Source organism: Aptenodytes forsteri, unplaced genomic scaffold (genome assembly GCF_000699145.1).
Source record: "Aptenodytes forsteri isolate BGI_AS27 unplaced genomic scaffold, ASM69914v1 Scaffold404, whole genome shotgun sequence".
Classification (NCBI taxonomy): Eukaryota; Metazoa; Chordata; class Aves; order Sphenisciformes; family Spheniscidae; genus Aptenodytes; species Aptenodytes forsteri.
The window spans coordinates 3598129-3611491 of NW_008795629.1; the positions used below are offsets into that span (position 1 = coordinate 3598129).

Genomic DNA, 13363 nt, shown 5'->3' on the forward strand with positions numbered 1-13363 from the left:
TGCGGCTTCAGGGTGCCGACGGGAGTAACCGGGATGGGCGCCGGCTGCCCCGGGCCCTTAGCGGTAGACTTCTTGGTGGCGGTGAGGGGAGGCTGGTTGGGGATGATCATCCGCTTGTGGCCGGTTACGGGGGTGGACACGGATGGGGTGGTGGCGGCGGAGCTGCTCGAGGTCCCGGAGCCCTAGGGAGCAAGGAGAGAGAGCCGCAGTGTCAGTGGGAGGGACCGCTTGGGCATCAGGTTGAGCAGCGAGGGGTTAAGTGGAAATGAGGGTTTTACAGTAACATCTGCGCAGCAACTCAAACTGCTTAGGAAAGCAGGAATGTACCTGAGACCACATGGTATAAAATGGTAATAGCAACCTTTCCCTGCTCTGACAGAACAGGGACGGCACCGTGGCAGCCGAGCAGAACTGCCGTGCACGCGGTTTCGTCTCTCCTTGGAGTTTTCTCCTCCGCCTCAAAACAAACAAACAAACTAAAAAGCGATAAATGCAAGAAAAAGGGAGACTCGCTGGAGAATAATAAGGGGAAAACCCATGCATCCCTGTGAAAATGAGTGTTTTGAAAAAGAGAGAAAATGAGATTACAGTCTCTACGGAGACATGAAATTCCTTGGGTCCCTGGAGCGCTTGTAGGGTACTACCCCCAATACGGGAGCTCCTTTAACAACGCAGGAGGCAGCAGAATGGGATGGCCTAAAAGCAGCTCCCAAGCCATAAGAATTAACTTTGATCAAAGCAAAATATGGAGGTGTCCCTGTCCCTGTCCCTGCTCCTAAGCACTGCTGGTTGAAAGCCTGGAGTGACCCCAGAGAAGGCAAATGTTACACATGGCTCATTAAAGGGCGGGAAGTGGGCCAGGATTCCTGAGAGCTTCAGAAGTCAGCTCCCGCCACGGAGCCATGTAACCCCGCACCCGTGCCCCGGGCACAGCAGCGCTTGGGCAGCCAGGGAAGAGGTTCACAGCAAGTGCTGCCGCTTCCTGCGATTTGGCCACCAAATGAAGATACAGTGCAGTGACACTGTCCTAATAGGCATCGTACATCCTTCTGTCTAATGTACTTGTTTGGCTTACCTCTTATTTAAAGCCCACGTCTAAAAACATCGATGTGAAAGGACGTCTTTGTTAAAGAGCTAACAATGTGAAATAGTTTCTGAAGATCACCATTAAGTCTTTTCAATAAATCAAAGAAGAGCAAACTCGAATTTCTGGAGTTCAGGATTAGGCAAAATTTCTTGCCTCTCTTTATTTTCCTTTATTGTGAAAGAGTACCTGAATTTTATGCCTTCCTGTACAGAGAAACATTAAAATGAAGACATGCAGTTTGACAGTATTTTTTTGCTGTTGCACTTAATACGATAGTTATATGAGGTTGTATCTCATCCAAGCTTCCTGCACCAGGCTTGATCTCACTTGTGATCCACTTGATAACCTACAAGTTCACAGCAGCCCAAAGTCAGACCAGCTCAGCCCTCACCGATGGTTGTGTTCACGCTAAGGCATGTGCCACATTTCCCTAAATGACTGGTTCTTGTATTTGTCCCCAGGTGTTCCTTCTTTATGCAGGCACCCTGGCCTCTACCTACTGCCCCATCATGCTCTTGCTGTGACCACAGGCCAGGGGAGAGAGCGATGGGGCCTCACTGGAACACCCCATGCGCAAGCTCTACCCGGGCTAGAGAAATCCTCTGCCTGGTCAGCAGGTGGCGGCAATAAATTGCTGCCAAACCAACCCAGGCCAGTGGCTGGAGAGGAACTTCAAACACTCATTTCCCTGGGCCTCCAAGGGTACCAGACTCACCTCCCATCTTAAGGTGGGAGAAAGGCAGACATACCCCCCACCCCCAATTTGGCAACCACCACATATGAAGAAAAGGGAGATAAGAATAAGCCACTAAAATTCTAGTCCACAGGCCACAAGCAAGTCTACCAAAGGAATAAGGAAGCTCTGCTACCCAACTGGTAGCTCTTCCCTAGTGATGTGCAAATACAGTTTTGCTGATGCACTGGTAAAGACCTTACTCCTGCAATCACACCTTCAGGGCAAACCTCCCATGAGAGTAAACCTCCCATGAGGAATCACTATAAATGAGCAAAAAAACAGGCAAATAAGAGCATCAATCTGTTTTGAGAGATGTAAAAGGTGTGTATGCAGAGGTAGAGAATAATAAAGCAGTAGATTTCTGCTGGAGAAAAAACATCTCAATGTATTCAAACTCTGATCTTGCCAACAGATCCATGACAAGACATAGACAGACTGAAGAGATTTTGAAACTGAGAGCAAGGAAGAGCTGAAGCGTGTCTCAGTTGAACTGCAAGGGCAGAGACAGGTTAAGGGTCTGTAGCCCTCCATTAATATTGCCTGATTCTTCTATTTCTGAAACACCTGATGAGGAGCAAGCACTCCGCCATCCCTGCTTCAGAGCACAACTGCAGCAGTGCTCATTGCTAGCAAGAAAATTTGCTTTTTGTTGGAATTTGTCTCCCATGTCAGCTTGGCATTTTTGCTAGGGAATGCTAGAAACTTTCCCATTTCCTCACCTATTTCATTCTTGTAAATGACAGTAGTTTGTCCACTTACTGTAATGGGATGAAAGGTCCACAACACGGCACTGTGTAATTACCACCAGAAAAGCATTTTCTTTTTTCCATGTGAAGAGGGAGAAGGTAGATAATGTTTTAAAGACAATGGCCTACCGGGGCGAGGGGGAAAGCCCAAACCAAAACAGCATAAATGAGCCCTATTCATCACATCTTGTGTTTCTGAATGCAGACTCTGGAAGCAGGTGATGACAGACCACTAGTAAAGCTCTTGCGATAGAAGTCTATTCCATCCCAAGAACCGGGGGACTTTAATCTTACATATAAACATCCACATAATACTTCACTTAATGCGTTGATGCCAGTCTCCTATCCGGACTGGAATACACCTTAAGAACAAATAATAACCCCTTCCTCCAAAAAACCCTTCACTGCCTATTGACTGGCACTCTGAAAGGCTCTGAGCAGCTCCCACGTTTGACACTGCAAAGAGGATGTCTCCCCTCCTGCACCGGAGCCCAGTGAAGGAGGGCAGCAAGCTGGGGGCGCCTGTGCCAGAGACCCAGCTCTGCCGTGCACTTCACAGCAAAGGCTCAAGCTAACAAGTACCGGCTGCATTGTGGCATTCAAACCACAGGCTGCCTTGAGGAGGAGGAAGTTTGCATCAGTAGGAGTCCCCAGAGGCACCCTGCGTGACTCATTCTGAATTCCTCTGAGGGTACTGGGCAAGTGTGTGATGAAAGCTGGGTTTTAGGGGGAGGAAGAAGGTGTAAGGGTAGTTGACGCGGTGTAGTAGAGAAATGGGACAGGTTAGAGGGAGTTCAACACTTCTGGAGCACTGATGAGTTACGGGGACGCAAAGCGGAACATGGGCTGTAGCTCCTGAGCAAGGGCACAGGTGAGGTATTACCATAAATCCTCTGCCCTTTTGCCTGGGAGAGAGAAGGGTGGCCACAGCCCAGCCTTCTGTATGTCCAGCCATGCACTCAAATATCACCCCAGGCTTAAACCTCTAGATTATTAATGGATTAAGAAAAGACTTTGTGAACGCACATGAACTATGGACAAGATTCCTGCTCTGAGGACAGGCATGTGTGGAAGGATGAGAAAAGGGTACTCGGATACCACAGGGAAGAGTGATTTCAACAGATGTCTGAAAGGCACCAGGAGGATAGGAGGGATGGATGAGGCTATAAATATGCTAGGTAGATGGAGAGGGAGTAATGAACAGAAAGCTGGAAAGGGCTACCTATATCATTGGGTAGAGTCCCAGCAAAACAGATGACTGTCACAAATGTTTCATCCAAATGAGTCCACAGAACTTTCACCAGCGCAATGAAGTAGACTCCTCCAAAAGCACATCGAAGTGACAGCCCAGAAGCACAAAAACAAGTGGAAATAGGAGAAAGAAAAAGGAGGAAGATAAAGACAAAGAGTGGATTCATAGGAGTGCAGGCATCCCTTCCTCCAGCAGCTCCTGGACAGCTCATTTCAAAACCATATTGCATTTGCAAGTGACTATCGCAGCCAAACACGCTCTCTGACATCCTCTAAGGGCTGTTTTCAGAGGAAGACAGGCTTTCCTCTGCTCGCCATGCAGTAGATGAAACTGTCTGACACTTCACAAGTGCAAATTAGAACCACGCTACTTACCATCAACCCCTTCTTGCAAATTCATATTTGCAAAGAGAGAGTAAACTAGAAACCCCAGGTGCTGATAACGCAGAGTTGTTAAGAGAAACTAGAGTAGGAAGAAGTTAAATTCAGAACCTCATCTACCACAAGCATTATAATACAAAATCTTTTTTTTTTAATGGGGAAAGCAAAAGAGCCTTGTTTAAACACAGATGGAAGTACCTAAATGTACTGCCTCTTCTACAAATGAATTATCCAGCAGTTCAAATAAAGGTGAACTAATACTGACAAAATCAAGTAAAACTCAATCAGTGTGGGAGGAAAAAACCCCCAAAACACTTCTCCTAAAAAAAGCTACCATGTGTAACCATGAGGGGAATCATTTTGCTTGGTAACTCCTGCTCTGTCTTCTTAAATGCAGTGAAAGTTTATAAACATTTGCAGGAGTTTCTTGTACCAACCATCATACGAGAAGTCTATGGTGTTGTGATAAACCCGTGCTGTCCTAGGGGTCTGGCTGTCAAAGCTGGGTATCTGGATTCAAAGCTACCCTGGTGGGGAAACCCGAAATCCTGAGTATCTGTGTGATTCTTCATTCTGTAGAAATTATTTACATAGATCTTAAATTAAATTCCATGTATACCTACAACTAAAAAGTCATCACATAGGTACTAGGGATGAAACCTGTTGTTCTACAGAACTTAGCCTATAATTCTATACCATTTGTCAGGGTTAAATCTTAGAAAGAGTACAGAATAACTATAGTCTACAGCAGGAGCATGATTCTGTATGATCAGCTGGAACCCTTATGAAAAGGACTTCATTCTCCTTTTATTTTGTGCATTTGTAGAGTATTTTCTATAGAATCCCTTCAGTTATTCAGTTTCACAGACTGGATCAAAAATGCTAACACAAAGTTTATCACATGCTATTCAATTCTCCAGGCATTTTTCATAAAGGTACAGTTGAATAGCTTTAGCCCTTTAGCTGTCAAATTATCACATATAAAGATACATTAGTCCAGCTCAGTGGTTTTCAACCTTTATGCTCGGCAGCCCCCAAATGTTTTTCAGGAGAGACAAGCTCCTTTACGGAGAGAGTTAATCTACTGACAATAAACATGTTTTTTTAAGTTACCTTTCACTGAATTCTTCTTAGTTACCTTAGGAGTGATCCACGGACCCCCAGGGTTTGCAGAGGACAGGTTGCGAACCACGGCTCTAGCTGGGGCTGCCTTTTTCGAGCATTTCAGTCACTATTTACTCCAGGATAGGAATGAAACAACCCTTCTTCCTCGAAAGGCAGAAACCTGGCAACTACCGGCGGGCTGAACCCAGGATGCAGCGTTCCCAGGGGGCCGCGCAGCATCTCTCTTCCTAACTCAGCCACTCTTCTGCATGGTCCACCAGCACAAGCTGGACTGAAACACGAGGCCAGCTCAGACATGTGCCAGCTGAAATCTTTTAAGTATCGCTCAGTGGTGGTGGCGGTTGGAGGCCTGGGTGGGAAAGGCAGTGAAGGGTGGAAAATTAACTTGGCTTCTCCTGATGCCATGGATTGGCATTCACCTTGGCTAGCTGGAGGTGCTTAAAACTTTCTCTGCAAAATGCATCTCCACGGGGTCATTTATCCCATTCTGATATTGAAGCCTAAAACAGGAGAGATGAATCATCCACTGGGGGAATCTACTTCACTCCACTGACTGTAAAAGAAGCATAAAAACAGCCAAGACAAGTCACTGAATATTTAGACAGCACAAGTTAGTGGAGACAAATTCCACAATAAGCAGCTAATTTTGACATGACTGTAAGAAGCACAGATACCTTTTCCCTGCATTAAGTGCACTGCCACTCAAGCTCAGCTAGTGCTGCGCACCAAGGGGATTTCTGAGTGCCAGCAGCTCAGACGATCAGCCAGGACCCTGCCATGCCGTACAGCCAATGCAAGACCAAGAGGCTGGGCTGCAAAGGCATTTCTAGCGTATGAAGGGGGGTGACGTGGGTGGGCCGTCCTTTCCCACCTCCTTTTCCACCTCCATGCTGAACAGTGGCTCCTGCTGGAACTGAAGCTGCTGTCTTGCCAGAAGCAGCAGCTGGGCTGAGCCTCCCTCTGCCTGAGGTAGCAGATCCCAGCTCCCCCTCAATTTGGGAAGGATAACCCCAGAGAAAAATCAAATACTCTGCTTTGAAACCTGGGCCCTTAGGTACCTGAAAATGTGAACAGGCATTTTACGGGGTTTCCTGATGTGCAGACACATCTAACTCCTGCTGACTTCAAATTCTGTATTTGAACAAGCTGCCTTGCTAGTGATAATGTATGGCCAGGTTCCCCTGAACATATCCTCTTTTTCTGTCTGAAATAACATCTGGGTGAAAAAGAGAAATCTGGCCTTTCATTTGGGACTTGCAGATGCCTGGAGTCCTGGTAGAGCTCCAGCTGGGTTGCTGAATGTCCAGAGATCCTGGGCAGATGCACTGCCCCCATTCAGCATACCTGATGCATTTTCAATATACAGGATTTTCTGGCCTTCTTTATAATGTCCAGATAGTAGGCCAAGCACACTGAGGACACGTCAGTCCCCTTGGCACTGCTGCTATGTGGTGCACACAGCTCAGTTGCTAACACAGATTTCTTTAGGTGTCAAAATGCCCTTAGAATCCGGTCCAAAATTTTGAAGTCTGGTCCAAAACCTTAAAACCCTCAGCCAAAACACGTTTATAATCGGATGAAGCTTTTCTTTACAGCTTCATCATTCTTTCATTTCTAGTTTACAGCTGACAAGCGAGTGTCACAGAGGCATGGGCTGTGCATGGATCAGCAGCCACACTCATATTTCCCAGATGTGTTTATATGGCATTCAGCTTGTTGGCTTGATCACCAGAAGCTATCAAGGTATTCGAACGGATTGCTCCTAGGCGTTACACCAAAAGAAGAGGAGAAATCTAATAAAGTGTTCGTCTCTGGTTCTCAGATGAAGAGAATACCTTACAGATGCCATAAAGTGTTACAAGAACACAACTGCTTCTGAGCTTCGATCTGTTTTTCAGCTGCTACCACAGGTGGAAAAGGAGTCAACATAGTTGTTAATGTTTCTGTTCACAACTTCTTTTGTACTCCTTGTGACAGCCCGGCTTGAAACACAAGGGAGAAGAGGGTGCACAAAAGAAAAGGTGATAACAAGTTGACCTCCAATATTTTATCATGGAAAACAGCTTTTCACAACTGACGTGCGCAGTTATAGACACACACCTTGGTTCAGCTTTCAGTACGGGTGTCAAGTGTTTCAGGCAATCTGGGTTTCCACTTTCCAACACTCCATTAATTCCAAAGAGCCCGAACACATCTGAAAAGTTTGGTCTCCAAAACACAACAGTGTTATGCCAGGCAAGAATTCTGCTTTTCCTTCTCAGTTTCATATTTACTTTTTTATTTGTTTACCCCAATACTATCACTACGATGACTACTATGAGCTTTTTTATTCATTTTTCCCTTTCTGATGAGTGATCGTCTGGTATTTATGAGAAGGACTATGTGAGAGACCAGTTTTAAACGATGTGCAAACAATTGACCTAAATACTTCTAGCTCTGGTGGACAGTCAAGGGCCATAAGTTTAGCTTAATTCACTGAAAGGGCTAGTTACGATAGTTACATCTATCCTATTTAAGCAATTCCACTTGACCAGTTCAAATGACCAGTAGCAACTTCATCTACAAGAACATCGGATATCAGCACGAGAAATATCTTTGTCAAAAAGCTACAGAAGATGCCAGTCATGAGAAGTCAAATGTTTTCTGAATTCATCTTGGGATATTTTGGTAATTTCCCACTCTCATCACTAAAATGACAAATTTGCGCCAACCTGGACCTCAGGAACACGCAACGGCAGCCCCCTGCACTGGCTGAATCGGTGGCACATCAACTCAGCAATAAATTACCTAAGGAGCTGTGCACCACAGCCCTTCTGATACATCAAAACGCAGAACTACTGAATACAATCCCAGCACAGAAGACCACAAAAAGGGCAGAGCAGTACCATGTGAAGACAAGTCACTGTGCATGGAGCAGTGAAACTGAGCTCCTTAAGGAGCACCTTCTCTAAGGCTTAGCAACGCAGGAATGTTCAAAGCATTTCCATTCAGCAAACTGGGCCCTTCTAGCGGGCTGAACAAGTCTCCTTGCTTAATTTAGGCAAAATGCTGCCCTGCCTGACAATGGGGAAGCCCCCACCCCCTTATAAATAACAACTTTGGGTAAGCAAAGTATTTTTATGACTTTTGCTATTACTAAGCTAGTGAAGCTTAAAGTATCATAATTACACTGCCCACAGACTTAAAAACGTTTTTTTCTTCCTTTTATAACTTGCTATTTGTAATGGAAAAGAAGCTCATGTGCATGATAAGTATGGGCAGGTTGGAGGGTTATACAGGTTATGCTGCTATCCATGGACGTGTATCATGATTATAAAAAATGGTATAACGGAAGATGCGTGAGTGAGAGGAAGGGATGTGCACCTGTGAGTGACAGGATGAAATACATGTATTCATGAAGTCTTCTAGAGAAGTCTTCTACAACTTATATGGAAAAGTTATCATTTTCTATTGTGTGTTGAACAACGGATTTAAAGAACAGTCCAAAAACTCTATAAAAGCTTCTCATTTCCTACTAAATTACAAAGGAGTTTTAGAGCGTTGATAGAGTATGCAAGCTTCTTCCTTTATTAATTCTAGAGAACATTAAAAGAGTGTGCATATGCACACATAAAATAATACGAAATACATTTGCACTCAGACACTACTTGGTTTACTTTGTGTTGCTTGTTATTTGTTTACGATTCCATTTATTTGCTGCATTGCTTGCATTTATAACCTATTTATCTTTTCAAATTCCAAAACTCTATTAAACCAGATTTAAAAAATTATCCTATCAGAGGGCATAAACATTTTCAGATGTTAGTATTGTCTCTATTTCCTGTGAAAACCATGTGTTTTTATTCTTTTCCCCACGTTTCAAAGCCTGCGCAAATAATAGTACAGAAGAGCAGAAGCATCAGCGAACAATTCCGTGTTCATACAACATCTGCTTTCTTATGGTTCACTTGAGGTCCAGAACCCACCGTCATCCGCCAATATTTTTAGTGGGCTACAAAATGATTCAAGTTAGTAATTTGAGTGGTTAGCAGCAGAGAAAAACTATACAGCCTCACCAAAAAAATAACAGCTCAACCAAAAAAAACCATAAAAGACAGGCAGATGTGACAGAGAGGTTATTTTCCTATTAGGTCCAATGTACACCTTTCCAAAAGGCCGACGAGCTCCAACAACAGGTCAAATTTAACTGTTTTCCCAGATGGCTCCTTCTGGGAAGTGGAGTGGAACGTTCCCTCATTTATCCGTCTGCCTGGGTTATCACCGCTGCCCGAAATACCTTAGCCTTTCCACAATATCGCAGATTCCAAGTACGATGTTGAGAAATCTATCTGATCGGAAAGGTTTTCTTTCACATGCTGTGGCTTTTTAAATTGTTCTACAGGTATATAAATACATACACCAAGATACATAGAATTTAGCCACTGCAACATGCCTAGTCAAAACACCAGGGCAGTACTGTAACAAGTCAGGAAAGCGAAAGAGAGAGCATTAATTTATAGCACAAGAAAAAATGCCATCTGTACCACAGAAATACTCGAGTATAAAACAATACAGAAAGTTACAATATTTTTAAATTAAGGTATTAACTCAGAATAATCACTGTTTCCTCACTATTTTCCTCTCTTCGTAGAGAACATATAATTACATTAAATGTATGGTTAATAAAGTGTTTACTCAAAAGACACATTGATAAAAATTTAGAATCTAAAAAGCCTGTGTAAAGCAATGTCAAATCCATTGCCTCACCAGGCTTGGTTCTGTTGCAAATGGCATTATAAATTAATCCAGTTTTCCTAAATATGCCTTGAGGAAACAAAACCACAAATAGCCATTGTAAGTTTTAATATAAAAAACACAAAAAAACAAAGAACAAAAAAATCTTCTCTTCATTCTTAACCAGAACGCAAGAGCTGTGTTTTTAACAACTGATATTGCTGAATAGGTTATATACTCAGTCCAAAAATGTCAACTTTTTTTGATGCAGCTTAGTCCCACATACTAGCTTAATACCAGGCTTTCTCCTATGCCACACTCCTCTCAGCTCAGCAGTTTTAGGGGGGAAAAAAAAAAGTTGCTAAACGTCATCAACAACAACCTAATGAGCCCAATTAAGTTATGATTTATAATTTTCCTCACTTACACTGTTCTTAGACCAAAATAACATCCCAAGAAATTTGCTCCACGGCTGCTGATTGGGTTAAGGTTATCACAGTCACAGCTGAGAACCAGAACATTCTTCAATACCTCTTGCTGCTCGAGTTACATTTTTTTAAAAGGGCCTTATATCAAGCCAGATTGCGATCCCGGTGACACTGGTGCCAGCTTAAGCACGTCCGTTGACTCCAGCAGATTCACTCCAAATACGCTGGCTGCTGCAGGTTGGGGTTTGGCCTACTACTGCCTCTGAATTTCGAGGGTTTTTCTCCCCACTGGGAACACAGCGGAGGTTTCTATGCAAACTGTAACGAATCCTACGGATCTAACCTCCTCCAGGTAATAATCGTCTAGCTTTGCTCGAAACTCAACATGTAAGGAGATCTCCGCAATTCATACTGCTGCAACCTGAACGAAAGCAAATGAAATTCATCATCGAGGCTAAATATAGCCTGCACTGAACTAAACCTCAGCACCTCCAAGCACCCGGCTCGGCACGTAACAGCAGCAGCATTGACCAGTCCAGCTCTCAGGCCAGCTGTGCACCCTGACCTGTGCACCCGTCCACAAACACTTTTGCATCAGGAATTAAAAACAAGCGTGCTAATTCAAAACAAACGGACATATCCTCCCTCTCTCCTCACTTCTTTCCTTGTGGTGTATGTATAAATACATACTGATGGCTACTGGGATTTATAGCCTAACTGATTTTGACATTTTTAACTTCAGAATTTGAAATAGTGACTTTCTAGCCCTGGGGCAGGAGTAGCTAAATGCTAAAAACTTTGGGACTAGGGAGTATTAATTTAGTCCTTCTGAGCAACTTGGCTTCAACAATGTTCTAACAAGGGCTCAATGCTCTCCAAAACTCAGCAGTGGACGCCCAAAAACTGCAAGGAATTTTGGATCCAAACTGGAGTTTCGTGGCTTTCGTTCTTGTTTGTCACAGGTCAAATTAAGCTCCAAACCTGAACTTGAGGGGAGTGGGGAGAATTCAGGTCTGAGTCTGAATTTACGGTGGGATTAAATCGTATTTCATTTCTAGCTTGCAATGCATCTTTTTTTTTCTTTTTCGGTTCATGACGTATTTGCGGAGCAAGCGTCCTGGCATCACAAGTCATCAATAAATCTCTCTTCCATAACAACCCACAAGAATTCACTGCAGAACCCAATTGTTAAAACACAAAGCAATGACATTCTATAAGCTTTCAGAAGTATCATTCTAGCCCTTGTGGACTCAATGAATTCTCTAAATCAGTCACTGGCCTCTCAATGGAATTGTCAAAACTTAGGTTAAGCCAGGTTAATTCCCTCCCCCCTTTAACTTATAAGTCCAGCTGCAGCGTGTGGCTTTCCAGTGAAAAGATCTAAATACAGAGCCCATTCACTCCCAACAGGAAATCTCATGGGGCCCAAAGCTCACCTTTTCCTAAAAGCTAGAGATAAGCCATGCTAACAGGAAAAAATGTGATTTCCAAAGCCTCACGGGCCATGTGATGTAAAAATCAATATTCCTTTTACATGGCACAAACTGTTTTCTGCTGATGGCCAAAGGACCATAGCTGAAGCTACTATGGTTGGGGAGCGGGAAAGGGCAGCTGTAAGAAATGGGGGATGAGGAGAGCAGACACTTTTAACCAGAGCAGGGACAAGGGAGATGCCAAAAACAACCCTTCTAACCAAAGCAAGTGTGCAGACGTGGCATTTGGGGTTGGGCTCAGGGCTTCAGCTAGGTGGGATGTGGAGAGGACATCCCCTCTGCCCTGCACACTCTCCTCGGTGAGAGGTGAGATGATGGGTACTCATCCTCTCTCTCCAAGGCTACTTGTGACAACAAGTAGCAAGTAGCAGCACGGCATCCTGCTTTAGCTACCTTGTACAGCTTGCAGCACGGCATCCTGCTTTAGCTACCTTGCCTCTAACTAACCACACAGTATCAGGTACACTGGATCCCCAAAAAAGCTTTTGCTGGGCAGGCGCAGCATATCGTACTCTTCATAAAGGGATAAACTATGCTGAAAGTAGCTCAAGTTTTTGTACCCCCACCCCTACTCTGCTGGAAGATCATTTGAAAACATCACCGCCTAGTTTGTTAGAAAAAACCCTAAATTTCCAGGCTAAATATTTCATGTCCGCTTTGTCCTTAGGAACAGGTACAACAAACTAAAATCACAGCAGATCATGCCGTTGATTTCGATGGTCTATACAAATTCGGTTGAAACCGGTAAACTCTCTTTAACCTTCCAACAGCACTACAGTTTTCACTACTGAGAATATATCCTAAGGAGGAAAGGTTTTGCCTCAGCTGTAATTATTTTTTCAATAATAAAAGAAAAACCTACCAGCAATTTTTTTAAAAAAAGGAAAAGATGGAAAAGGAAAAAAAAATGAAAAAAAGAAAAAGCAAAAAAGGAAAAGAAAAGACATAGTTTATCCTACTACTACTACAGAGAAATATTTAGTTGAGGATTTTGGACTTCATTAAAAAAAAGTAAGTTTTCAAGATTGCAGAAAAAGCTTAAAACACGATAAAAGCTAAACAACCTGATGGAAAACTAAGAAGGAACTGAAATAAGTTTTTTTAAAGAGAAAATACAAATTATTTTAAACTGATCCCATGATATTTTTAACAGCTGGAATTGATAATGCTGAACTCAGCCATAATTCTACTGTATTTAGTTTTGTATCTATCAAAGTCCACACGACTTTTCCATGAGACAGACAGATAGATATACAGGCTGATAGACAGATGGATAGATACATAAAAAGAAAAAGGAAAAATGTCATTAGGAAAGGGAACATTTTCTTGTCTGTTCTTTCAGTATGATTATTTTTTTCATTTCAATTTCTACCTTATTATTTCCTATAAGTAGTAACAGATTT

General features: G+C 43.3%; 1 protein-coding gene across 1 annotated transcript in view; it reads right to left on the bottom strand.

Annotated features, from left to right (window-relative positions):
* The window catches only part of LPP (LIM domain containing preferred translocation partner in lipoma), a 350330-nt gene that overhangs the window by 132908 nt on the left and 204059 nt on the right, over positions 1–13363 (bottom strand). The window contains exon 10 of the mRNA XM_019472866.1: positions 4–182. Within this exon, the coding sequence (XP_019328411.1) occupies positions 4–182 (179 nt within the window). The remainder of the gene's footprint in view (positions 1–3; positions 183–13363) is intronic.